This window comes from Arachis hypogaea, chromosome 6 (assembly GCF_003086295.3).
Source record: "Arachis hypogaea cultivar Tifrunner chromosome 6, arahy.Tifrunner.gnm2.J5K5, whole genome shotgun sequence".
Taxonomy (NCBI): Eukaryota; Viridiplantae; Streptophyta; class Magnoliopsida; order Fabales; family Fabaceae; genus Arachis; species Arachis hypogaea.
Window position 1 is genome coordinate 6,795,405 of NC_092041.1, and position 24,520 is coordinate 6,819,924.

The following is a 24,520-nucleotide window of genomic DNA, read 5'->3' on the forward strand; positions in this document are numbered from 1 at the left end:
TTGTCATGCTCAATTCAACTCTAACATTTTGATCTATTACATCTTGTCAAATGATCTTTCCCTTGTGTTGCATAACGAATGCTATCATTTTCTTTTAATAGGGGAAAAAAATGAAAATAAAATTATTAGGAAGCATACTATTTTATTCATGAATAATTATTAACCAAAATAGTTTTGGCAAGTGGCAAATGGTCATTTCAGCAGCACAAGAAAGTGACACAAGTACATAGGCATATTTTTGGTGCTCTTGTGCCTAAAGATGAGTAGTAGTGTAGTACAACTGAGATCTCCTTGGAGCTTCTTGTTTCACAATTAAGATTTAACAAGTAGTACAGGAGAAACATTGGACATAGTATACAGTAGTACATGTTGTACTATAATAAATATGTAATTATTAATTCATAATAATGTTATATAAGGAATAAGATTGCATCACATATAATTGCATAATCTAAAATACCAGATAAGAGATAATAGCCAGAAAGAAAGAGAAGAGATGACAAAGACTGGGAACAGGCAGAGCATGAATGGAACTATCAATAGACACATTTTGTTCATTGAGTTACAAAAGGGAAACACACACATATACATACATACATGGATAAAGACATGATACATCATCTCATCTATTGTGGCTACGCTCATGCACTGCCTCTTCCCTGGCTCTCTCTTTCTTTTTCCTTCTTTATTTATCTTTTTCCTGTGGAATAATTGCTGCAATAATCTACTTCATTTTATAAATCTTATCTTTTCAACTGCTCTATTCAATTACCTTTTACTGCTCTATTATTCAATCACCTAATTCTTTTATCAATTCAATATTTCCAAGCTGTTATGTCAAGTGGCTTATACAATTTATAAATATTTTTTTCCATTTGCAATTTATAAATTACTTCTCCAAGCTAATATTATAGACTGTACAGTCTATAAAAAAATATTACCGTCAATATTTTATAAAAAAATTTATATCCCAATAATTTTTTACATAACAGAATAAATATTTTCAGCGTTTTAATTTTAGCTGTGCAGATGGAAGAAAAGAAAAGGCAGATGGAGAAAGAGTGCACTGTTTACGCGGGATAAATCAACAAAATACCTAAATGGTACAACATTCGATGTAGAATATAAGAAACATGATATTAAAACAAGACGGAAAAATGTTGAAGCCGTATTAGAAGAGGTACAATTTCTCTGAGTTCCATAATAAAGAAAGTAATTTGTGACGAAAGAGTGAATTTTAATTATTTCTTCTGCAATTAATAAGTGGATGTTATAAATGGTAAAGAAACCCAAAGTAAGATCAGAAAACTAAAGAAGAAAAAGAGTATGTACTTTCTTCACATACTTAAGAGAACAAACTAAGCAATCTCTATTTACCAAAGGATACCCATAGCATCAAAAGTTAAAATATGGTGTAAATCAGGAGTTGAAATATTAAAAATGTAGAAATCATGGGAGGTTTTGACCCTTCTTGACTCAGTATATATATAAAATTTATTTTTAATATATATTTTATATTTTATTATATATTTTATATAAATGACATTTTTTTTGTACAATAACATTGTTGTATATAAAATTATAAATTCTAAAGATAAAAATATCTATTTTTAATTATAATTGCAAAAAAACATTAAAATTCAATGTTATTTTCTTTTGAAAATAAATATCTTTATTTTGTTATTTTTATTGTATTTATAAATATTCTTAAAACGTTTTTTTTTTCTATTAAGTCTTTGAGTTGAGAGATATTTTGGTAGTTTACCAAAATTTTTTCTATACACATTTTTGGCACAGGATTCGGTGGTCCAGGAACCTTTGGACCACTTAGTGGTCCAAGTAGAAAACATGTTTTTAGAGTTTTTTTAATCAATTGCTACGTAGTCCTTGAACAAATTTTAATTACAAATCAACCCCATATATTTTATTTAATTATAAAAATAGTTTTTTATTTTATAAATTATTATTTTATCAATTATCTATTATATTTATTAACAATCAAATACAAAAATAACAACCAATTATATCCTCCATTCATCCTAATAATTCCAATTGATTAAATAATTAACTTTGATCTCGTTACGTTCGTCCATGGCTTCGAAATCGTGTTTCCTTGAAATTCAATCGATTGGTTTTTCAAAACAATCGATTGAATGATAACTCAATCGATTGGTTTACACTATATCACAAAACAATGGATTGAAAGTTGTAAGGTAGAATGGTAAAAAGTTTATACCAATCGATTGTTTATACTTTCTAATCGAATGAATGCCTCAAAACAATCGATTGAATTCACGAAAATAACATTGATTTGCCAAATACAATCGATTGGAAAGTGATGACATTGAAGTTTTAGCCAACTTCAATCGATTTGTAATGTAATCCAATCGATTGGAAGGTGATGAAGTTGAATGTTTTGCCAATTTCAATCGATTGGTAATGGTACCCAATCGATTGAAATGAAACTGTACACTGAAAACTTATAAATTCACCTTTGCTTCGCATGCTGCAACTAATGCATGTTACATACAAGAAACTAAAAAGCACATAAAATAAAAACAGACAATTAATTACATGATTGTTCTATTTTAAATTTAATCTGTTTGTCCTCTGGTTTTGCGCCACTGAAATAAAATCAACAAAATAATCCATGTTTAAATCTCATTTAGGGTACGTGTTTAACAAATATCTATATGGTATGAACTTGTATAAGGAGGAATTCATCCGCCTTGCTTTGATTCCTTCTTTGATTACGTTGTTGGTTACTTGCAAGTTTAATTTTTGTTTTATTATGTCAATTTTGTTTTATTATATGGTTTGAAACTCTTGATTATTCAATTCATTCTTAAGGAAGACATCCAAAACAAAATACTGAAAGAAGAGAAAGGATGAGCTTGTTATTTAGATTGTTTTTTTATTAGTTTAATATTGATGATAATTAATTATAACAAAAGTACATAAGGAGTACATAAGATTAACCATAAAATATTTTTTATAATTTTTTATTTTTATTATCAAATTTATATTTTTGTTAATGTTGGTTTTGGTTTTTTCTTTTATTCTGCTATTACTCATTTGATACTACTTTATTTGGACTATTGCTATTTTATTGTGATCCATGCATTATAATTTATTTCATTAGGCATTATGGATGTTGAGCATCTTGGTCCTGTGTTTGATTTAAACATGGATTATTTTCTTGATTTTATTTCAGTGGCGCAAAACCAGAGGACAAACAGATTAAATTTAAAATAGAACAATCATGTAATTAATTGTCTGTTTTTATTTTATGTGTTTTTTAGTTTCTTGTATGTAACATGCATTAGTTGCAGCATGCGAAGCAAAGGTGAATTTATAAATTTTCAGTGTACAGTTTCATTTCAATCGATTGGGTACCATTACCAATCGATTGAAATTGGCAAAACATTCAACTTCATCACCTTCCAATCGATTGGATTACATTACCAATCGATTGAATTTGGCTAAAACTTCAATGTCATCACTTTCCAATCGATTGTATTTGGCAAATCCATGTTGTTTTCGTGAATTCAATCGATTGAGTAACAACAACATTCGATTGGAAAGTATAAACAATCGATTGGTATAAGCTTTTTACCATTCTACCTTACAACTTTCAATCGATTGTTTTGTGATATAGTGTAAACCAATCGATTGAGTTATCATTCAATCGATTGTTTTGAAAAACCAATCGATTGAATTTAAAGGAAACACGATTTGGAAGCCATGGACGAACGTAACGAGATCAAAGTTAATTATTTAATCAATTGGAATTATTAGGATGAATGGAGGATATAATTGGTTGTTATTTTTGTATTTGATTGTTAATAAATATAATAGATAATTGATAAAATAATAATTTATAAAATAAAAAATTATTTTTATAATTAAATAAAATATATGGGGTTGATTTGTAATTAAAATTAGTTCAAGGACTATGTAGCAATTGATAAAAAAACTCTAAAAACATGTTTTCTACTTGGACCACTAAGTGGTCCAAATGTTCCTGGACCACCGAATCTTGTGCCCACATTTTTAAACATTATTAACTTTTGCTAAATCATCAGTTTTTTTACTTTAACTCCTTATCTAGGGAAACTATGCACATGTGTGTCTCCCTCAAAATGCAGTTCTTTTTTGAATAACTTATTTTGTTGTTGCAAGAGCTAAAACCTAAAAGCTCATACCCCATAAGGACAATAAAGAGTACATAGAGTTTAACAATAAAATAAAAGAGAATCAGTAGTGCTACGTTACCAACTTTTTATCTGCCAAAATCTGCCAACTTGAGTTGGGCTGGACATGAAACCCATCTACTAAATAAAGCCACATCTAAGTTAATCATGATTTAATTATAATTTATCACGTGTTGGTAATAGTTGGCAGACTCTCTCTTGGTAACGTATACTTTTCCAAAGAGAATTCCTGTAACAGAAAAAAATTAGGATGAGTTCACACCAGTACTGTTTCTGTCGCAATCCTCCCTCAGGCTCACGAGGTAATTAAATAATTAATAGCTTATCAAAATTGAGCAATTTTTTTTTTGTATTTTTGCTTCTTTACATTGTACATATGTTTCCTTATTTCTGTTTAGAACAAGGCCAAAGCACTTAAAGTACTGTATGCAAAGCTATTTGAAATGGAAGGGGTCCGAGCTCATAGTACACGATCAAAACTTCGGTCAGAACAGGTAGGAGAGTTTTTTTTGTTGTGAACTGTGTTGAATTGCCTATACCTTAGTTTGCTTTTTGGATTGACTTCGAGTTTGTCAAACTGTAAAGATTGGCAGCGGTGATAGATCTGAACGCATCCGGACGTACAACTTTCCTCAAGGCCGTGTCACTGATCATAGAGTTGGTATAACTTATCACTCAATAGATGATGTGATGCAAGGTGAGAATCTTGAGGTATTTATTGATGCTCTCTTATTGCAAGAAGAAATGGATGCAATTGCAACTTTTAGTTCTTCTCAGTAACACCAACTGATGGAACCAGGCGTTACTAATTAGTGACTATTAGTTCGGGGACTCATTTTTGTACTTCCCATGCTGAAAAAGAAAGGTTCTTGTATTTTGAATAAGATATGCTAGATTTAGAGAGGGGAAAAATTTTTTTCTGATAGCATAGTATCAAATGATGTGCGTATGGTTATTTGATCATATAATTACACGATATATTTGTTCACCTGTGTTTCCCATTTCAGATTATAACCTTTTATTTTTCAACTTTGCTTTTGCACTAATAAAACTCTTGCCTTTCAAAAGAACAGAGTATATTTTGACAAAATCCTGTGAGACAAAATCCAATAAAGGAAAAAGAGCATAGTATGACATAAATTAAGAATATGCAAAAAATTAAATCATTTTGCTAATATGAAAATGTTTTTAAATAATTAACTCATTTGGTGTCTAGTCACCAAAAAAAATCATTTGGTGTCCAATCTTAGGACGTTAAAGCGTTTTTAAATTCATAACCACGACAAGTCACTTACTTACTTTTCTTGCAAGACATAACGTTGAACTATGAAAGATCAATGATAAATTGATAACGATAATTAAAAAGTGATAAATAGCTTTAGGTTTGCCTTCTCTGCTCTACCATGGTACAAGTATATTATGTTAGAAAAATATTACACATTTTTTTTTTATTTCATACATCAAATTAACATAACATAAATGTTAGGAGACTAATATTTTTAATGGTAAAACATGAAGAATTGGTTGGTATGAGCTCAAATGTAACCAGCAGTTTTATTGAATTTTGGCCAGCATGTAACCAGCAGAGGAAGGTGAGCCATTGGATGAAATCTCACACCAATCTCACACCATCAAATCATCATTGATGGCTAGTTGATGGCTAACAATCACAAAAATTGCTGGCCCCCTAGACTTTTCCTTAAAAAAATTGATCTATTAACATTTTTCCTAATACAAATCTGTTTACTTATTAAATTGAATGAGAGACTTGTCTTATATATTAGAAAAAGTATAAGGAACCAAAAACTTATTAGCCAAAAACTAAACAAAATTACATTAATTTATATTAATAATTAATTAATTTTAAATTTTTTAAATTTAAAATTTAAAAAAATTTAAATTGATTAAGTAAATCTAACTAAAACTTATAAAAACCTTCCTCTTTTCTCTCACATTAACCTATTCACCTCCAACAATCACAAATTCGAAAAATATATAAAAGAACATCCATTTAATATGAAAAAGAAACATTCTGATACTTAGTAGAAGAAACATCCATATATATTAACTCATAAAAATTTTAAATTCATCCAAAGGTATTTGGCTGGGTTTTGACTGATATGCTTTTGGTTCCCTAACTTTACTCTATATATTATTCATTAGTTTATGCTAGTTATTAGCCCTTTTTTTCCTCTTTTCTATTTGGCTGCTTCACAAGAAACCGAAACTTTCAGATTTCTTTTGAAGCAGAAGAACTCATGTTGTTCCTAAATGTTCCTTTGTTACTAGTTGCATGTTTGTATTTGTGTTCAATCCATACACTGCAAAGTTTATTGAAAAGCATGATATTTCGGCCCAATCTGGCCTAACATTAACATTAACATTAACGTAACATTTGGGTTGGACTCGTCTGGTACATAAATTCACCAATTAAATGATGTAGTCGTGTACTAGTTCACAAAATCACAATTCTACTCTGATTATGGTCTCTTTATATGATGTGATGATGATGATTCACATAGTGCAGTTTCCCTTTAGAAATATACAAGAAATGAGAAAAATCCACTCCAACATACTTGTTTCCTTCCAATTCAATGTGATCCTGAAATGCTTATTGAAATGCGGTTAGTATCTGTGTCCTGTTGATATACAATGTGTAAATGGCAACCTTCATGTTTATGGAACTTGTGTTACAAATTATAAAATATATAAAGAATAAACACCCAACCAACCCGGCCCCTGTCTATAGAACAAGATATTCCATCAATTTTATACATTTTGTTTTTGTATGATCTGATTTCTGTGCTTTCCTCAGATTCTTCTATGCTCTTATCGCTTTATTTTTGCTAGTTCTATGGAATATCTTGTTGCTTGTTTTCTTATTTTAACTTTTATATTTGGCTAATTTAATTGAATATTATATGCTGATTGTTATACAGTTATAGTGTAATGAGCTATGTTAGATTTGTTTATTTCATCATCTTGTTTAATTAATAAATTCTTGGATTGTTCTTGAATGATCGAATTGTCTTTGTTATTGTTGTAGCGAAGTTGGGTTGATTTAGTGGTTAGCTCACTAGTCTATTTAAATAAGTGTCGAGAGTTCGAATTCCGCCTTGTGTGTGCAGCAACCCATTGGTTAGTAGCAAACCCTAAGAGGTTCCTTGCTAACTTAAGCATCGACATCCCTTGTTAAGGGCGGCACCTCGTCCGGCACCTCATCAACAACAGAAGCAATTTTAAGTAGAATAATCAAACGTTATTTTGTTAGGATAATAAAGTTTTTTATGAAATACTATATTTTAATTTTTCTATAACTGTAATAATGAAAAATAAAAAAATACAATTTTAAGATAAAAAACTAATATTCAAAAACAATAAAATTTAGCTTCAACAGTAGTTATATTTATAATTTTCTATCTATAAAATTATTTATTTATTTTCATATTTATAACCAATTTTAAAAATATTTATATAACCAACCCAAGAGTGTGTTTTGTTTCTCTGCAAAGTTATAGTTGGTTGGTCTTTACCGGGATAACCAACCCAAGAGTGTGTTTCTGTTTTTGTGCAAAATTATACTACCTTCATTAATCTGCTATAAAACGTTAATATATACATGACAAGAATTTTTCTAACTGAGTTGTTTGGTTCTGTTTCAACCTTACACTGCTTCATTAATTTTGTTATTTTGTAGCAGTGTTACATAACATAGAATTTGAGTGTACTAGACAGTGATCTAAGATGGGCCATGAGACAGTTCCATACTTCAGGCTGTTCTCGTTTGCACTTTGCAGAGTCCACTGACATCTTGTTGATGATTGTTGGGACCATTGCGGCCATTGGAAATGGTATGGGAATGCCTCTCATGACACTAATCTTTGGCCAGATGGCCACGTCTTCGCTGATAACCTGTACAGCCAAGATATTGTCAACCAAATTTCCAAGGTAAACCCCAGGAAACTAATATTCAGCTTAATGTGTATGTAATTGTGAAGAACCAAAATAATATTTAATTATGCTGATCAAAATTGCAGATCAGTCTGAAATTTGTGTACTTGGCACTAGACATAGGTGTTGCAGCATTCCTTCGTAAGTACCCCATAATAAAGTCACTGATTTTTCTTAACTCAATAAAGTTATATACTTATATATGAGTTATTCAACAATAAAACATTTTATGAACCATTCAATGGGTTAAAAAAGAACTCGAGGTTTTGGGCACTAATGTTTGTGACCCTTGGACTTGCATCTTTAATTGCTCTTATAGCAAGAGGATACTTTTTCTCTGTGGCTGGTCATAAGCTAGTCCAGTGCATTAGATTAATTGCTATATTTTGAGAAGGTAATCAACATGGAGGTTTCATGGTTTGATAAGGCTGAGCATTCGAGTGCTACATCTGTTTGCGCCCCGCCCTTGTTGGGATGCATTAGGACTCAACTACTTGCATAGCAAAGTATTGAGATGGAAAAAGTCTCACCTTTGCATCTGAACTGAAGCCTTTCAAGAACTTCATTTGAACATATCCATTCAATCCAACAAAAGGTGCTATGACAACAATGATCAACGCCAATTGCCAGCTTGCAACGAAAGCAATGATCAAGCTTGTACATGCTATTGCAATATTTTGAACTAGTAGTCCTAATGCATCCCCAACAAGAGCGCGAACAGATGTAGCATCTGTCGAGAGCGCCACTCGAATGATCAGCCTCATCAAACCATGAAACCTCCATGTTGATCACCTTCTCAAAACATAGCAACCTAATGCGCTGGATTAGCTTATAGCCAGCCACAGAGAAAAAGTATCCTCTTGCTATAAGAGCAATTAAAGATGCTAGTCCAAGGGTCACAAACATTAGTGCCCAAAACCTTGAGTCCTTCTTTAACTCATTGAATGGTTCATAAAATGTTTTGATGGCACAAGCAACAAACCAAACACTGGCAATATAGCACCATTTTCTGTGGCAGCTATATATCCGATAAGAAGCACTGGAATCTCTGGTTTGTTTGGGAAAAAAGCCACCATAGTTGAACCTCTTGTGATGGTACATCCTCTTCTCTTGGAGTTTCAACTTCAGGATCAAGGATGTCTTGTAGGTAAGCCGAACGAAGTCCCTACCAACAGATGATTCTGATCTTTGAAATGACCACCTTTGACTTCTTGAGAGTTCAGATTTGTTTTGATTATCTACATTCTTTTATGAATCCTCTCTTACCTCTTGCAGACGTATGAGCTGAGAGTAAGCTCCTTGGGGATCCTTTACTAATTCAACATGTGTTCTTGGTTTATAAACATGAAGTCAGTTATAAAACATCTATATAAACAACAATGAACTTTTCTATCATGATGAGAGAATCCATGTCTTATCTTTGCATGCTCTGTACCTTTTTCAACCATTTTCCCTCTATGAATTACAGCAATCATGTCTGCATTCCTCACGGTGCTTAGGCGATGAGCTACAATAACAGTAGTTCTGTTGATCATGATCCTGTCTAGGGCCTCTTGCACTATTCTTTCAGATTCTGCATCAAGTGCACTTGTGGCTTCATCTAGAAGCAAAATCCTTGGATCTTTTAGGATAGCTCTTGCCGGTTGAAGAGCATAATGATAAAGGATCCAATGGTCCATGGAAGGAGATTATGAGTCTTGCAAAGAAGAATGAGTTGTACAGGAAAATATGCAACGAGGGATGGAGAAAATGTGTTGGAAATGGTAAAGAAATGAGGTTTTGAAAAGATAGGTGGGCAGGGAATGTGTAACTACAAGATAAATATCCAAGGCTATTTACGGTTTCAAATCAGAAGAATAGCAATATATATGATTGTGAGGTGCGGATCGGTTCATCATGGGTATGGAGGGAGAGAGCACAAATAAAAGAGTTAAATAACATTTTAGATAGCGTATTTTTATGTGCAAGTAACAGGGACAATCATTCACCAATGTAGCAGAAGGAAAGATATATGGAGAGCCAACTATGAAGCATATCTTTGATGATATATGAAGAGAGTTTGGTGGCACTTAGAATTGAAATGCTCGTGTGATTTGTAATAACAAATGGGTTGAATATAAAAGACAAAATAATAAAGAAGGGAATCATAAGCCAAGGTGAAGGAACATGTATTTTGTGTGAGAAGAAGCAGGAGTAGGTAACCCACCTTTTCCTTCATTGCTCTTTCTGCTTCAATTTGTAGTTTATGGCCTTAAATGCGGGTAGTGTGTGTTGGATAGAAGTAAATGATGTTAGAATTTGGTTTGAGAGTTGGATCAATTGTGATGTGTGCAATATGTCCAAAAAAATCTTTTTCTTGATTAAATTATAAAACTTAATTGTTTTAAAAATTAAAATAAAAAAGACTTAATTAAAAATTAAATAAAATTATAATGACTTCTAAAATAAATAGACCTAAAAACAATCATTGTAAGTATTTTATTTCTAATCACTATATAGAACATAAAGAATTTATACCACCAATGTTTTAAGAGAAATCTTGAACAAGGACTAGAGAGGAAGAAAAAAGTCAACCACTCATAACTTTGTTTCAAAACGATTAAACTAAATCAATTGAAAGTAAAATTATCATATTGCTTTAAATAATTTTTTCTACTTTTAATTTATGTAAATTGTTATAGGATATAAAATATTTAAAATTGTTCAAAATACCATGTAACCTACAAAAATTTAGTAGTCCTAATTTTTAATGCAATAAGATATTAAATTTTTATAGGATAGTGGATATTAGATTGTTTTAATATTATAAATAGATAGATATAATAAACTCATAATTTTTACCTCCACTCAAAATGTTAATATAAAATCGAAATTCAAAGAATTGTAAAACAGAATATAAACGATTCGAAAATTATAAATATATGTAATTTGACAACATAAAATTAATTTACATAAATAAAAAATGTAAATATTAAATAAATCAAATCACTAGAAAATAAACAATTAAAATCTATAATAAATCATTTTAAGGGACGATTTTCATATATACATTCTTTTTTCTCTAGTTCCATTTAAGGATTTGTTACTAGTCAATGGATTACTACACTCACAAGACAGAATTCGAACTCCCGATACTTGCTTAAGTGGACTAGTGAGCTAACTACTAGACCAACCCAACTTGGCTACAACAATAACAAAGACAATTCAATCATTCAAGAACAATCCAAGAATTTATTAATTAAACAAGATTATGAAATAAACAAATCTAACATTGCTCATTACACTACAACTGTATAACAATCAGCATATAATATTCAATTGAATTAGCCAAATATAAATCAAGTTAAAATAAGAAAACAAGCAACAAGATATTCCATAGAACTAGCAAAAATAAAACCATAAGAGCATAGAAGAATCTGAGGAAAGCACAGAAATCAGATCATACAAAAACAAAATGTATAAATTTGATGGAATATCTTGTTTTATGGACAAGGGTCCCGTTGGGTGTTTATTCTTTATATATTTTATAATATGTAACACAAGTTCCATAAACATGAAGGTTGCCATTTACACATTGCATTATCAACAGGACACAGATACTAACCGCATTTCAATAAGCATTTCAGGATCACATTGAATTGGAAGGAAACAAGTATGTTGGAGTGGAGTCAATTTCGTATTGTGTCGCTGTGGATTTTTCTCATTTCTTGTATATTTCTAAAGGGAAACTGCACTTTGTGAATCATCATCATCACATCATATAAAGAGACCATAATCAGAGTAGTTTCACAGTACGTTGGCAATGAATAGGTAAGTAGATGAATTGTGATTTTGTGAACTAGTACACGACTACATCATTTAATTGGTGAATTTATGTACCAGACGAGTCCAAACCAAATGTTGCGTTAATGTTAATGTTAGGCCAGCTAGATTGGGGGTTGTCCAATCCACCGACCAAAAAAAAAAAAAAAAAAAACAAACATGCAACTAGTAACAAAGGAACATTTAGGAACAACATGAGTGCTTCTGCTTCAAAATAAATCTGAGGTTTCGGTTTCTTGTAAAGCAGCCAAACAGAAAAGAGAAAAAAAGGGGTAATAATTAGCATAAACTAATAAGTACCTTGAGCCAAACCATATTATAAGGTGTATTTACTTTTTGTCTCGCACAGTATTATAATGAACATTTCTCTGTCATGAATAATATATAAGACAAGTCTCTCATCCAATTTAATAAGTAAACAGATTTGTATTAGAAAAAATGTTAATAGATCAATCTTTTTTATTATATTTATCTTACATTTGAGCTAATACTAACCAATTCTTCATGTGTTACCATTAAAAATATTAGTCTCCTAACATTTATCTTATGTTTATTTGATGTAAAAAATAAAATAAATATGTGGAATAATTTTCTAACATAATATACTTGTACCATGATAGAACAGAGAAGGCAAACCCAAAGCTATTTATCACTTTTTAATTATCGTTATCAATTTATCATTGATCTTTCATAGTTCAATGTTATTTCTTGCAAGAAAAGTAAGTGACTTGTCGTGGTTATGAATTTAAAAATGCTTTAACGTTCTAAGATTGGACACCAAATGATTTTTTTTGGTGATTAGACACCAAATGATTTAATTATTTAAAAACAATTTCATATTAGCAAAATGACAATTTTTTTCATATTCATAATTTATGTCATACTATACTCTTTTTCCTTTTATTGGATTTTGTCTCACAGGATTTTGTCAAAATATACTCTGCTCTTTTGAAAGGCAAGAGTTTTAGTGCAAAAGCAAAGTTGAAAAATACAGGGATATAATCTGAAATGGGAAACACAGATGAACAAATATATCGTGTAATTATATTATCAAATAATCATACACACATCATTTGATACTATGCTATCAGAATTTCAACTTTTTTTTCTCTCTAAATCTAGCATATCTTATTCAAAATACAAGAACCTTTCTTTTTCAGCATGGGAAGTACAAAAATGAGTCCCCGAACTAATAGTCACTAATCAGTAACGCTTGGTTCCATCAGTTGGTGTTACTGAGAAGAACTAAAAGTTGCAATTGCATCCATTTCTTCTTGCAATAAAAGAGCATCAATAAATACCTCAAGATTCTCACCTTGCATCACATCATCTATTGAGTGATAAGTTATACCAACTCTATGATCAGTGACACGACCTTGAGGAAAGTTGTATGTCCGGATGCGTTCAGATCTATCACCGCTGCCAATCTTTACAGTTTGAGAAACTCAAAGTCAATCCAAAAAGCAAACTAAGGTATAGGCAATTCAACACAGTTCACAACAAAAAAAACTCTCCTACCTGTTCTGACCGAAGTTTTGATCGTGTACTATGAGCTCGGACCCTTTCCATTTCAAATAGCTTTGCACACAGTACTTTAAGTGCTTTGGCCTTGTTCTAAACAGAAATAAGGAAACATATGTACAATGTAAAGAAGCAAAAAAAAAAAAAAAGACCAACACAAACACACAATTACGAGAAATGTCCACAGCAACAAAATATTGAATTCATCAACAAACTAAATAGAAAGACATAACAGTCAATAAGCTTCCAATATGTTTTCTAGCTTTTCTTCAGGTTGATAAGTCTATCCATGCACTCAGAAAGTATTGAGAATAAAATGTATCAAACTATCAATACTGCAAAGTTGCTTTCTCTAAACAAAAAAAATAGCCAAGGAATACAAGCTGTGCATCAAATTTGAGATACCTTAACTGATGGAACACATTTCCTGTTAAAATCATTCAAATGAAAATTATACCCAATCTTTTGAAAATACTTACTTGATGTTGAGAGCGCTCATCTTGTATAGCAACTGTAATCCCAGTCGGAATGTGAGTTATTCTAACAGCACTGTTTGTTGTATTTGCATGCTGACCACCCGAACCACCAGATCTGTAGGTATCAATTTTTAAGTCTTCATTCTTCAATTGAACATCAACCTGCATATCGGCACAAAAGCGAAGACAAGTAGTAACATATCATATTGTCTCATACTAGACTGTACATAAATTATAGGATACCCTTTCCCTTTGAATTATGCCCAGGGAACAAAATGTTAAAACTACTACTTCACATACTTAAATAAAAAGTGCTCATTTTTTATAAGCTATTAATTATTTAATTACCTCGTCAGCCTGAGGGAGGATTGCGACAGAAACAGCACTGGTATGAACTCGTCCTAATTTTTCTGTCACAGGAACTCTCTTTTATGTTTTTTTTTTTTAAAAAAAAAAAGAAAGAAGTCAGCAAATGATAGAAAGTAGATTTGTTCATGGATGGTAAAAGGTTGTAGCCAAAACCTGTACTCTATGTATTCCACTTTCAAATTTTAGTTTCCCAAAAGCACCATCTCCAGCAATTGCTGCACTAGCTTCCTGAGAAAGTGAAGTTCAATCAAGAAATCCATCAGATGCAGGGTGAAATGCAGTTCTATTATATCAAGAACTTGAGGAAAGCACAGAAATCAGATCATACAAAAACAAAATGTATAAAATATGTACCTTGTATCCTTTAAAATCTGATTGAGCAATATCTACTACTACAAATTTCCAGCCATTCTTGTGAGCATACTTTTCGTACCTGTATTATGTTAGACAATATCACTTTTTAGAAAACTGTAATAATAGTTTCCATTTGATTTCGATAACACAAATGCAACCTTACATTTTGAAAATGTCCATTGCAAACAAAGAAGCCTCCTCCCCACCAGTGCCTGCTCTGACCTCCAAAATGCAGTCCCTTTCATCAGCATCATCCTTAGGAAGTAAGGACTTCAACAGCAAATGTTGCAGTCTTCGTTCTTCCTCTATGGCCTGTCCCATTTCCTCTGTCGCCATGTTAAGCATGTCTTTGTCATCGGAACATTCAGCCACCAGTGACTTCAAGCCATCAATTTCCTGCACACAGTAGAAAAAAATAACACAAGCTAATGCAAGACAAAACAAAACAAAACATTACTTTTTATTGAAAGAAACATGATGAAGAGAGTTCAATACCTTCTGTTTAGCCCTCAACTCGTTAATAAGGTGTAACGAACTGCTCAGCTTCCGAAGCTCCTTATTTGCTCTTGCGTATTCTGATGGTGGTATTTCGGGCTGTCTTCAAATAACAAGAAAAATTAAAACATAAGATAGCGCATGAAGAGTGAGATTTAAACTTAGAAATTGTGAAGAAACAAGATAAATGAAAGAAGGCATTGCATTACCTGATTGAGAAGATTGTTGAGAGTGGCAGACCTGTACTCAATAGCAGACAGTCTCTGTTCCATTATGCCCAAGAGCTCCGTAGATAGTTGAGGTTGCACTTCTGATAACGAATAAATTCAAATGCGATCAATCTTCTAGCTATAAATGAATTTCACAGACTCTAACTATCCATCGTCAAGAAATTAATACAAGGAATTTTAAATAAAGAAGAAAATAATGGAATGAGGTACCGGCTGAGTAAAAACGTAGGAAAAATGGAATTCGAGGGTGGAATATTGGGTGTGGGAATGGCGGAGTTGATTGGAAGTGCCTGGGCAAGATACAAAGAGAACGACAAATAAATTTTGCAAGAGTTCTCATAGTCGATTCCTTTCTCTTTTCCAAATTCCCAAAGCTTCACTGTAAATAATCAGAGTATTGAGAAGAGTTCACGGGCCGCCAATTTCGCGGTTAGGTTGCTCTGACTGCCAGTCCGCCGCACTCTTGTTAATGGAGATCCGATTAATTTTTGGGTAATGGGCTACGTTAAGCCCATAAGAGCCAACATAAACACAATTCTTGGATCAACCTCTTCATCTTTAATCAGCCTCTTTCCAACTGTGTATAACATTCCTTGTGTTTTGTTCGTGGTCCTAATGGGATATGGGCTTTTAGTCCCTCTCTTGCAACAACAAAACAAATTATAATAAATATATAATTAGTATAAAGATATTTTTTTAAATTAGTATAATTATATATTATTTATTAAATATTAATTATAATATTATAATATAATTATAATAAAAATATTTTTTAAAATAAATTTATATATAGAAATATAAATTGATTATTATTATTATTATTATTATTATTATTATTATTAAAAATATTTTTATTGATAATTGATAAATAATTTAATAATGTATTAAATATTAATTTTATATAACTATAAGTCTATAATAAAGATATTTTTCTAAATTAGTATAATTATGCATTATTATTTAAATGCTAATTATAGTATAATTATAATAAAGATATTTTTATAAAATAAAATTAGAATAACAAATAGTACATTTATTTTTGCGAAGAAATGGATTCATGAGAAATAAACACGTCATTTCCATTAGTTTAGAAAAAATCTAGCTTTAGTATAGAGCAATGCTAGGGGGCAGCAATTTTTGTGATTGTTAGTCATCAACTAGCCATCAATAATGATTTGATGGTGTAAGATTGGTGTGAGATTTCATCCGATGACTCACCTTTCTCTACTGGTCAAATGCTGGCCAAAATTCAACAAAACTGCTGCCCCCAAGACTTTTTCTTTAGTATATTAAGTAGATAGATTAAAATAGTCTCCTATTTTTCTTAGTTATTTGTTTTTGCTTTGGGGTCCCTGACCCTCCATGTCCACCTAGCAAAAAAAAACATAATAACTTTTGTAAATGATTAATGTTTTAGAAAAAAAAATTATTAATTTTGTTTTGATTTTATTTTCTTTTAAATAGTTATCTGAATAATATTTTTTCCTGATTTTCATAATTATTGCACTGAATTTTTCATATAAATCTTTATAAAGAAAATTGTCCAATGAAGATCTTGGTTATGAATTGATGATGCTCAATCGAAATGCAAAATCAACTCAAATTCACAATATATAAAATTAGGAAAAGTCTAGGGGGCAGCAGTTTTATTGAATTTTGGCCAGCATGTAACCAGCAGAGGAAGGTGAGCTATTGGATGAAATTTCACACTAATCTCACACCATCAAATCATTATTGATGGCTAGTTGATGGCTAACAATCACCAACATTGCTGCACCCTAGCATTGCTCATAAAATTAACTTCCGCAGGGTAATACTGTAATGAACTTGAAGATGCGTGGGAGAAAGAAAGATGATTAAGAAAAGAAAGAGCAAGACTTAACACTATTTCCCACAAATTTATGATCCACTCTTTAATTTTCAACACTGTTATACAAATTGCTGGTGTGTTTCAATTCACACTCATGGTTATACATCTAGCTATCACCATGACTAGTCTTAGATACAGTTACAATTGTACGTATTTAAATTTAGTTCTTGGTGAAGCTAGCATCAAAAGGAAAACCAGTGTCGTGCAACCATGAGTTAGCTTGGAGGAAATTGTCAACAGTGAACTGAGAAGCCTCATCCTTGGAGATAAGACCCTTGGCCCACTTCACCCTTCCAGAAGCATCAGCACCAGCTCCAATGTTTCCGAACTCACCAAAGTATGCGTGCTCGGTGTTAGGGGCAGCTGCTGACCATGGAATGTAACCCTCCTTGTTGATGAAGCCACCGATGGTGTTCTCAATGAACACTGCCCTCGAGAACGCCTTCCATGGTCTTGCCAAGAAGGTTCTCACCTTCCCGTTCTCTGCTTCCAGGCTTGGCTCTGCCAAGATCTGGCAGTTATGGAGGACTACACCCGATGGCATGTTCTTCTGGTCGGTACCGTCAGCAACGATGATGTTCTGCTGGTTTGCCTTGGGCTTCCTCACGATGATCTTGGAGTTCTGGATGTAGGTTGAAGCGTAGCCGAAGATGAAGTCAATGGTGCCACTAATTTCGCAGTTGCGATAGAACTGACGGTGAGCATGGGCGTACAAGGTATCTTGGTGGCCACGGAACGCGCAGTCGAAGAAGGCTGAGCGGTCACCCATCACGCGGAGGGCCACTGCTTGGTGTCCACCTGGACCGGCGGTGTTCTCAAAAGCAATACCCTTAGCAATGAATCCCTCAGCAACGGTGGTGAAGGTGGCAGTCCTCATAGTCTTGACACCTTCAGCGAAGTTCTTGCGACCGGTGATGATGGTTTTGGCGGGGCCATCACCGTACATGTAGATGTTACGCTTGGCCTTGTCGACGGTGATGTACTCGTCGTAGATTCCAGCCTTAACATAGATAACCCACCTGCCTTGGTGTTTCTTGGGGTAAGCATTAATGGCTTCCAAAACAGTCTTGTACTGGCCACTACCATCCTTGGCAACAACAGCGTTCGGGACAATGGAACCCTGGCTGGCCTCATTGATGAGCTTACGGTCATGAGGGTACAACCATGTTGGGAAACCATATTGATCAAGCCCAAGGAGGCGACGAACGGGCCTGTTGGTCAAGTTGAGCCCTAACTCAGACAGAACCTTAGAGACACCGGCGACAACATCAAGGGCCAAGGCGGTGAGCTTCATCACGCTATCCAAGCTCTCGCTCTGCAACTGACCTTGGACATGCTTCTCCCCATCGGTGTCGAACCCGTCAAGGCAAGATTGCTGGTAGGCGATCACGGCGCCCAACCAGTTCTTCAGCTCGGCACTGTTTGTGAACACTTCCGGAAGCGATTGGCTGTTCACAAACACGCCGGAGGCCTCAAGCTCGTGGATCGCCGATTGCAAGAGGTCTTTGCAGTCGTCCAGAGCCATCTTGACGCCTCCGTCGCTGGTGCCGTTGGCGACGCTCTCCACCATGAGCCTGTCGCTCATGTTAAGGGCTTTCAACACGCTTTCCGTGGAGAATTTCACCACCTGCGTGATGTAGTCCTTGGGATTTGATGTGTTCACAGGTGTCAGCACGTCGTGGCAGAGCTTCTGATCATCGGCGCTTTGACACACTGCGCTCACCGCCTTGTTCGACGTCTTCAACTCTCCTCCATTGTTGCCGCTGCCGTTGTTGTTCACAACCACCACGGCACCAACAACAACTCCTACTACAAGTAGAATTGAAACAACAGCAGCTATAATCTTTCCCGACCCCGCCATTTTGTTGTTGGGAATGTGTTGATTTTTGGTTTGTTTTTTTTTTTTCTTAAATTAACCTCCGGTGAAAGTTTGAGTAAAGATACTGATACTGATATCCGAGAGGAGAAGGAAAAAAGAAAAAAAATCCTAAAAATAAACTAGGGAAGGAAGAACCTTCCTACCCTAATGGTTGTGGGTATGGAGAGTGGTGAAGAAGAATGGAGGAGGGTGGGGTTTAAATAGTGATTGATATTACTAAAAAAAGGATGATAAACAGAGACAGTTAGAGATTTACCTTTTCTTTCGCAAAAGCTTTTGATCTGTACGTGCATGTGGTGTGAGCTCTTAACGGAAGAGGAATGGGGACGGTTAATTAAGGCATGCATGTCTCTCATAACTAAATTTGAAGAAATCAAGATAAATTCATACATAATATTACAGCATCTATGTGATACGATGTAGATTTTGTACGATAAAATGATGAAAACAAATTACATACATGATATTATTTAATTAATAATATTTAAAAGACAATAAAAAATTACTTTATTTAATATTTATTAATTATTATTAAAATAATTGTATAATTTTAAATATTATATTTCTTAACACTATCGTTAATTATCGTTATTTAATTAAGCTCAAGCATGTCTCTACAATGTGTTTATAGTTGTGCATCAACGGTGTATAAAAGCCTTTGATAAATGTCAGGAAATTAATTTTTTATTAATATTAGTCAATATGTAAAATTATAATTAAAATTTAGTATTTAAAATATAAAATATTACTAAAATTAATCAATTTTATGTTAAAATTTATATGAAGTTATTTTTATATAAAATTAATAACTAAAAATTATTATTTAATAATTTTTAGTTATTAATTTTACATAAAAATAATTATACATGAGTTTTTATATATTATATAGCATTGTTTTAAATTTTTTTATTTATACTGTTTGGAGTGAAAAATAAATTTAAAGAAAATTCAGATAAATTCATCCACAATATTACAGGATCTATGCGGATATATATGATGTTGATTTCGTACGATAAAATGATGAAAACAAATACATACATGATACATATGTAGGCTATATATTGAACAACATTTTACGTACTCGATATTGTTATCCTATGCAATGTTTATTGTTGAATCATGTAAACTTTATCTCTAATTATAATTATTAATTTGCAAATACAAATAGATAATTACTTTTGGTACATACTTTGTAATAACTATACATTATCATTCAACTTAGTTTAGTAAAACTTTAAATGAAACGCTTTTCGTCCGACTCTGATTAAAAGAAATGAAAAGTTAGTATTATAATTAGAATCTTTTTAACGAGGAACATACTAGTTAAAAACATGCTAAAAGAAACATCTAATAAAAAGTACCAAAAAGATAAAGTTTTTATATATTTTTTCCAATGCATTAAAACATCAATCTTGTATTAAGACTTTATACAATAGGCGTTAATGGTCAAAATCGTGATGTTTGTGTTAATTTAATTCTCAAAAGATTGGATAGTGAAGTTCTTAAGCTATGAGGAAGCATCCAAGTATGCTTTTATGTTCCGATATTTATCTTATTTTTCTGTTGCCATTATGTTTTAGTCAATAGCAGTCTACCTGAAACTATTGCTTAATACTAATGCAGGGGTATTTTGTAGCTCTATCGGCAACAAACTGTAAACCATACAATGACAGCATTTCTCGTGAGATCACTCTATGACGCATCTAAACGTCATTAGAACATGTTTTGTCCTTTTAAAAGTTTCTTAACCAAGGCGCATGCATGTTAGTTCTTTAAGAGAAATTTATAAAATAATTTTGCATCCGTTTGCGTCTTGGAGCCGGCGCATGTACTGGAATCATTGCCACGTTTGCAACTTACCGTATGGACATGGAGACTAAACTGAAAAAAAAAATTGTGTATTATTGAGTGTATTTAAATTGTCTTAAAATAATATAATATCAAAAAATATTTATAAGTGTTAAAAAAATTTATATAATAAAAATATAATATTTTATAATAAATATTTAAATATATTAAATAATTCTAATTGATTTTAATTTATTCTAATTATATTCTAATAGGGCAAGGTCTGCTAACTGTCCGGGTATTGTTAAAAAGAAGATCCTTAGGATTTTTACTTCATTTGTAATTATTTCTACTAGTGTTTTTTATGGAAGATGAGTTAGCACAGTGAATGGTTTATTTTGCTGGCTATAACTTTTTAATTTATCTTCCATAATTTTGTAACACCAATACAGAGGAATTTTTCATGCTCTGTCAACATACAATCGGTCATAGGAGTTGTATGTACTACGCACACAACTCTCTTTTTATTCTTGAGCTAAAATTGTGTTGACTTTTATTTCTGCTAACACCTTTGAACCAAAACTTATTTTTCATTCTTTATGTTTTTAAAAGATTTCCATATGTTCTTCTTTGTTAATATACTTTGTTTTGGCATTTTGCAGATACCATATGTAGGTCTCAATGTTTCTATGTATGAATCTTTGAAAGACGGGTGGATTCAGGGCGGAGTTTAGTTAAGATAACAGGTTCTTATCTTTTAATTTTTTTATAAAAAAGTTAATATTATTTTTTTAAAAATAAAAAATAATTTAGTTGGTTCAAATAATTTATTATAACTTAAAATATTTAAATTCAATTTTCATCTCTTGTTTTTATTGCACAATAATTTTTAAGTTTAAACATTAAAAACATATTAGATTTAGATTTATCTGAGTGAGTCTTTGTTGGCTTTCACAACACATATAGGACGAAAACATTAGAAACAAAAAACGATACATTATTCTTAAAAAAATTATCAAATCAAATAAAATAAAAAATAAAAAATTTATCAGAATAAATTATATTACGAATTTAAGATTTTTAAATAATCATAAAATACTTGTAGAATGACTAATATATAAATTTTTAAAAAAATAAGTATGATATATATATATATATATATATATATATATATATATATATAATAAAATATAACATTTTTGACTCTAATGTATTGAACTTTTTTAATGTTTAATTTAAATAAATTTTATTTTTAATTTTATCTTTCAAAAATATCATTTTTTTACGGTACATAGTTATTCAATTATTTTTTAATAAATTACTCTTAATCATATTACTTTCATTCTAAGTATTTTTTTAATTTTATTCTTTAAAAAATTTTACTCATCACGAAATACTTGTAGAATGATTAGTACATTTATTTGTAAAAGAAAGTGCATAGTAAATATTTAATAAAATATAAATTATATTTTTTTACTAAAATTATTTAATATTAAATTTAGTTAACTTTTATTTTTAATTTTAAAATAAATTTTAATTTTATCCTTTAATAATATCAAGTTTTTACGATAGATAATTATTCAATTATTTTTTAATTGTATCTAAATAAATTACTCTTAATCACATTATTTTCATTCTAAATAAATTTATTTTTTAAATTTTATTCTTAACCACATTACTTTCATTCTAAAAAAATTTATTTTTTATTAAAAAAATTAAAAAATAAATTAAATAATATTCTGTTGTAAAAAATTGAAATTATAGAAGAAAAAAATTAAAATTTATTTAAAAATTAAAAATAAAATTTAATTAAATTTAATATTAAAGAAGTTCGATATATTAGCCATAAAAGATGTAATTTATACAAGCATGAGTAAAAATTTTGAATTCGTAATGCAATTTATTCTGTTAAAGTCGTAACATACACTACTAGTGTAAACAATAATAATGAATTTCTTTTAGTTTTAATTTTGAGGTAAATACCAAATCGGTACCCGAAAGATTTAGACACTAACAAAATGATACCTGACTTTTGTTATTGACAAAATAATTCCTAAAAAATTTTAAAATTTGACAAGCGTACTCCTGAACTCATCGGAGCACATCTCCAGCAACCACAATATTAACGTGGCCACCGTGGTTTGGGAACTTGGCAAACCCCCTCCAACTAACCCTTCCCTCTGTAATGCACTGCCCTTCTCTCCCTCCCCAAATGTTTTCCCCTTAATCTCTCTCACGCCAAGAATGGTTTCCCCTTCTCTCTACTGATTTGCTGTTCCAGTTCTTATTTTATTGGTGTTTTGCTCTAATAATAATAGCCAACCATAGCAGTATAATAGTCTTCCACCACCGTCTTCGATCTCCCTCCACCTGAGAAACCGACACCAATGTCTTCTTCAAAATACAATATGCCATTTTCGTCCAACAGCAAAAGACCAAGGCACACTGAAACACAATCCTAAAGACAGACTCAACGACTTACCCGATTGCGTCCTTCTCCACGTGCTCTTCTTTGTGAACGCCAAACACGCCGTCCAAACCTGCGTCCTCTCGTTCCGCTAAAGGAATCTCTAGAAGCTTACTCCCAACCCTCACTCTTCACTCTTCCCACTTCTAGACCTTCAAAACCTTCACGAAATCTGTCTCCACCCTTCTTGCTGTCGCGACACCTCCTCTGCCGTCCTCAACCTCGATTTTGAGCGCCATTGTTGCATTGTGCCTCACGTCCTCAAAAGAATTGCCAATTACGCGATCTCGCATAAGGTTCGCAACTTAGGTATCTCGATGAAATGCCATATCGTTCACATTTCTCAGGCGATTTTCTCGTGCAAAACGTTGACGTCTTTAAAGCTCTCTGTTTGTCCTAGGGGTTATATCTATAAAAATATGTTGTTCTCGAAATTGCTGAACTTAATGGCGTTGACAAGCCTGCATCTTCAGCATTTTACGTTTTGCGCTAGTGGCGATAGCGCCAATGAAAGGGAACCATTGGGGAGGGAGAGGGGGAAGTGCGTTGGGGAGGGAGAGGAGGGGAGTGTGTTAAAGAGGGAGAGAGGGCTGTGATGGGGAGAGAGAGGGAGGGAAGGGGGTTGTGATGGGAAGGGAAAGGAAGGAGTAGTGTGCGATGGGAAGGGAGGATGGATTAAGGTTTGGGGTGGTTTGTCAAGTCACCAAATATATGGTAGCCATATTAGCATTGTGTTTGTCAGAGATTTGTTCCGGCGAACTCGGAGATATACTTGTCAAATTTTAAAATTGTTTAGGGACTATTTTGTCAATAATAAAAGTTAGGTACTATTTTGTCCGTAACAGAATCTTTCGAGTACTACTGATTTAGTATTTATCTCTTTAATTTGACTGAAAATAATTTCTTTTTAGAGAATTCTAAAATGTAAACGCAAAATATTATTAGAAGAAATTTTATAACTAGACAATAAGAATACAAAAGATGACATTATTTAATTATTTATCAAACTTAGATTTTTGGTTGAACCGAAAATAATTGAATGGAAGATTATTAAACCAACTGAATCACCTAATTTTTTAAAAAT

The 24,520-nt window shown here is 32.0% G+C and overlaps 2 protein-coding genes and 1 non-coding gene across 11 annotated transcripts; 1 reads left to right on the plus strand and 2 right to left on the minus strand.

The window, feature by feature from the left end:
• The first annotated feature begins 431 nt into the window (after positions 1-431).
• LOC112695670 (uncharacterized) lies at positions 432-12,145 on the plus strand. Of its 9 annotated transcripts, XR_011862113.1 has the most exons (8): positions 432-4,516; positions 4,613-4,708; positions 4,800-8,162; positions 8,252-8,306; positions 9,184-9,312; positions 9,441-9,455; positions 9,634-10,362; positions 11,792-12,145. It is a non-coding gene; the product is annotated as an uncharacterized protein (transcript). The 9 variants fall into 9 exon arrangements; XR_011862110.1 differs by having other exon boundaries at positions 9,184-9,455; XR_011862111.1 differs by having other exon boundaries at positions 9,441-10,362.
• An 864-nt stretch (positions 12,146-13,009) lies between these two features.
• LOC112695674 (peptide chain release factor 1, mitochondrial) lies at positions 13,010-15,874 on the minus strand. Its single transcript, XM_025748109.3, has 10 exons — positions 15,643-15,874; positions 15,412-15,512; positions 15,203-15,301; positions 14,871-15,103; positions 14,708-14,786; positions 14,507-14,581; positions 14,333-14,410; positions 13,988-14,146; positions 13,506-13,601; positions 13,010-13,414 (listed from the first exon to the last, which is right to left on the minus strand). Exons 1-10 carry the CDS (start codon positions 15,770-15,772, stop codon positions 13,220-13,222), a joined length of 1,245 nt encoding a protein of 414 aa, XP_025603894.1. The 5' UTR covers positions 15,773-15,874; the 3' UTR covers positions 13,010-13,219.
• Positions 15,875-17,462: 1,588 nt separating this feature from the next.
• On the minus strand, positions 17,463-19,163 carry LOC112695672 (probable pectinesterase/pectinesterase inhibitor). Its single transcript, XM_025748108.2, has one exon. It carries the CDS (start codon positions 19,161-19,163, stop codon positions 17,463-17,465), a length of 1,701 nt encoding a protein of 566 aa, XP_025603893.1.
• Between the last annotated feature and the right edge of the window lie 5,357 nt (positions 19,164-24,520).

Bases quoted from the DNA above. Each gene is read 5' to 3' on its own strand.
- LOC112695674 (XM_025748109.3), bottom strand. From the start codon at position 15,772: ATGAGAACTCTTGCAAAATTTATTTGTCGTTCTCTTTGTATCTTGCCC. The intron at 14,582-14,707 runs GTACATATTTTA...TCACTTTCTCAG, and splicing joins CAGATTTTAAAGGATACAAG to GAAGCTAGTGCAGCAATTGC. The intron at 14,411-14,506 runs GTTTTGGCTACA...AAAACATAAAAG, and splicing joins GTGGAATACATAGAGTACAG to AGAGTTCCTGTGACAGAAAA.
- LOC112695672 (XM_025748108.2), bottom strand. From the start codon at position 19,163: ATGGCGGGGTCGGGAAAGATTATAGCTGCTGTTGTTTCAATTCTACTT.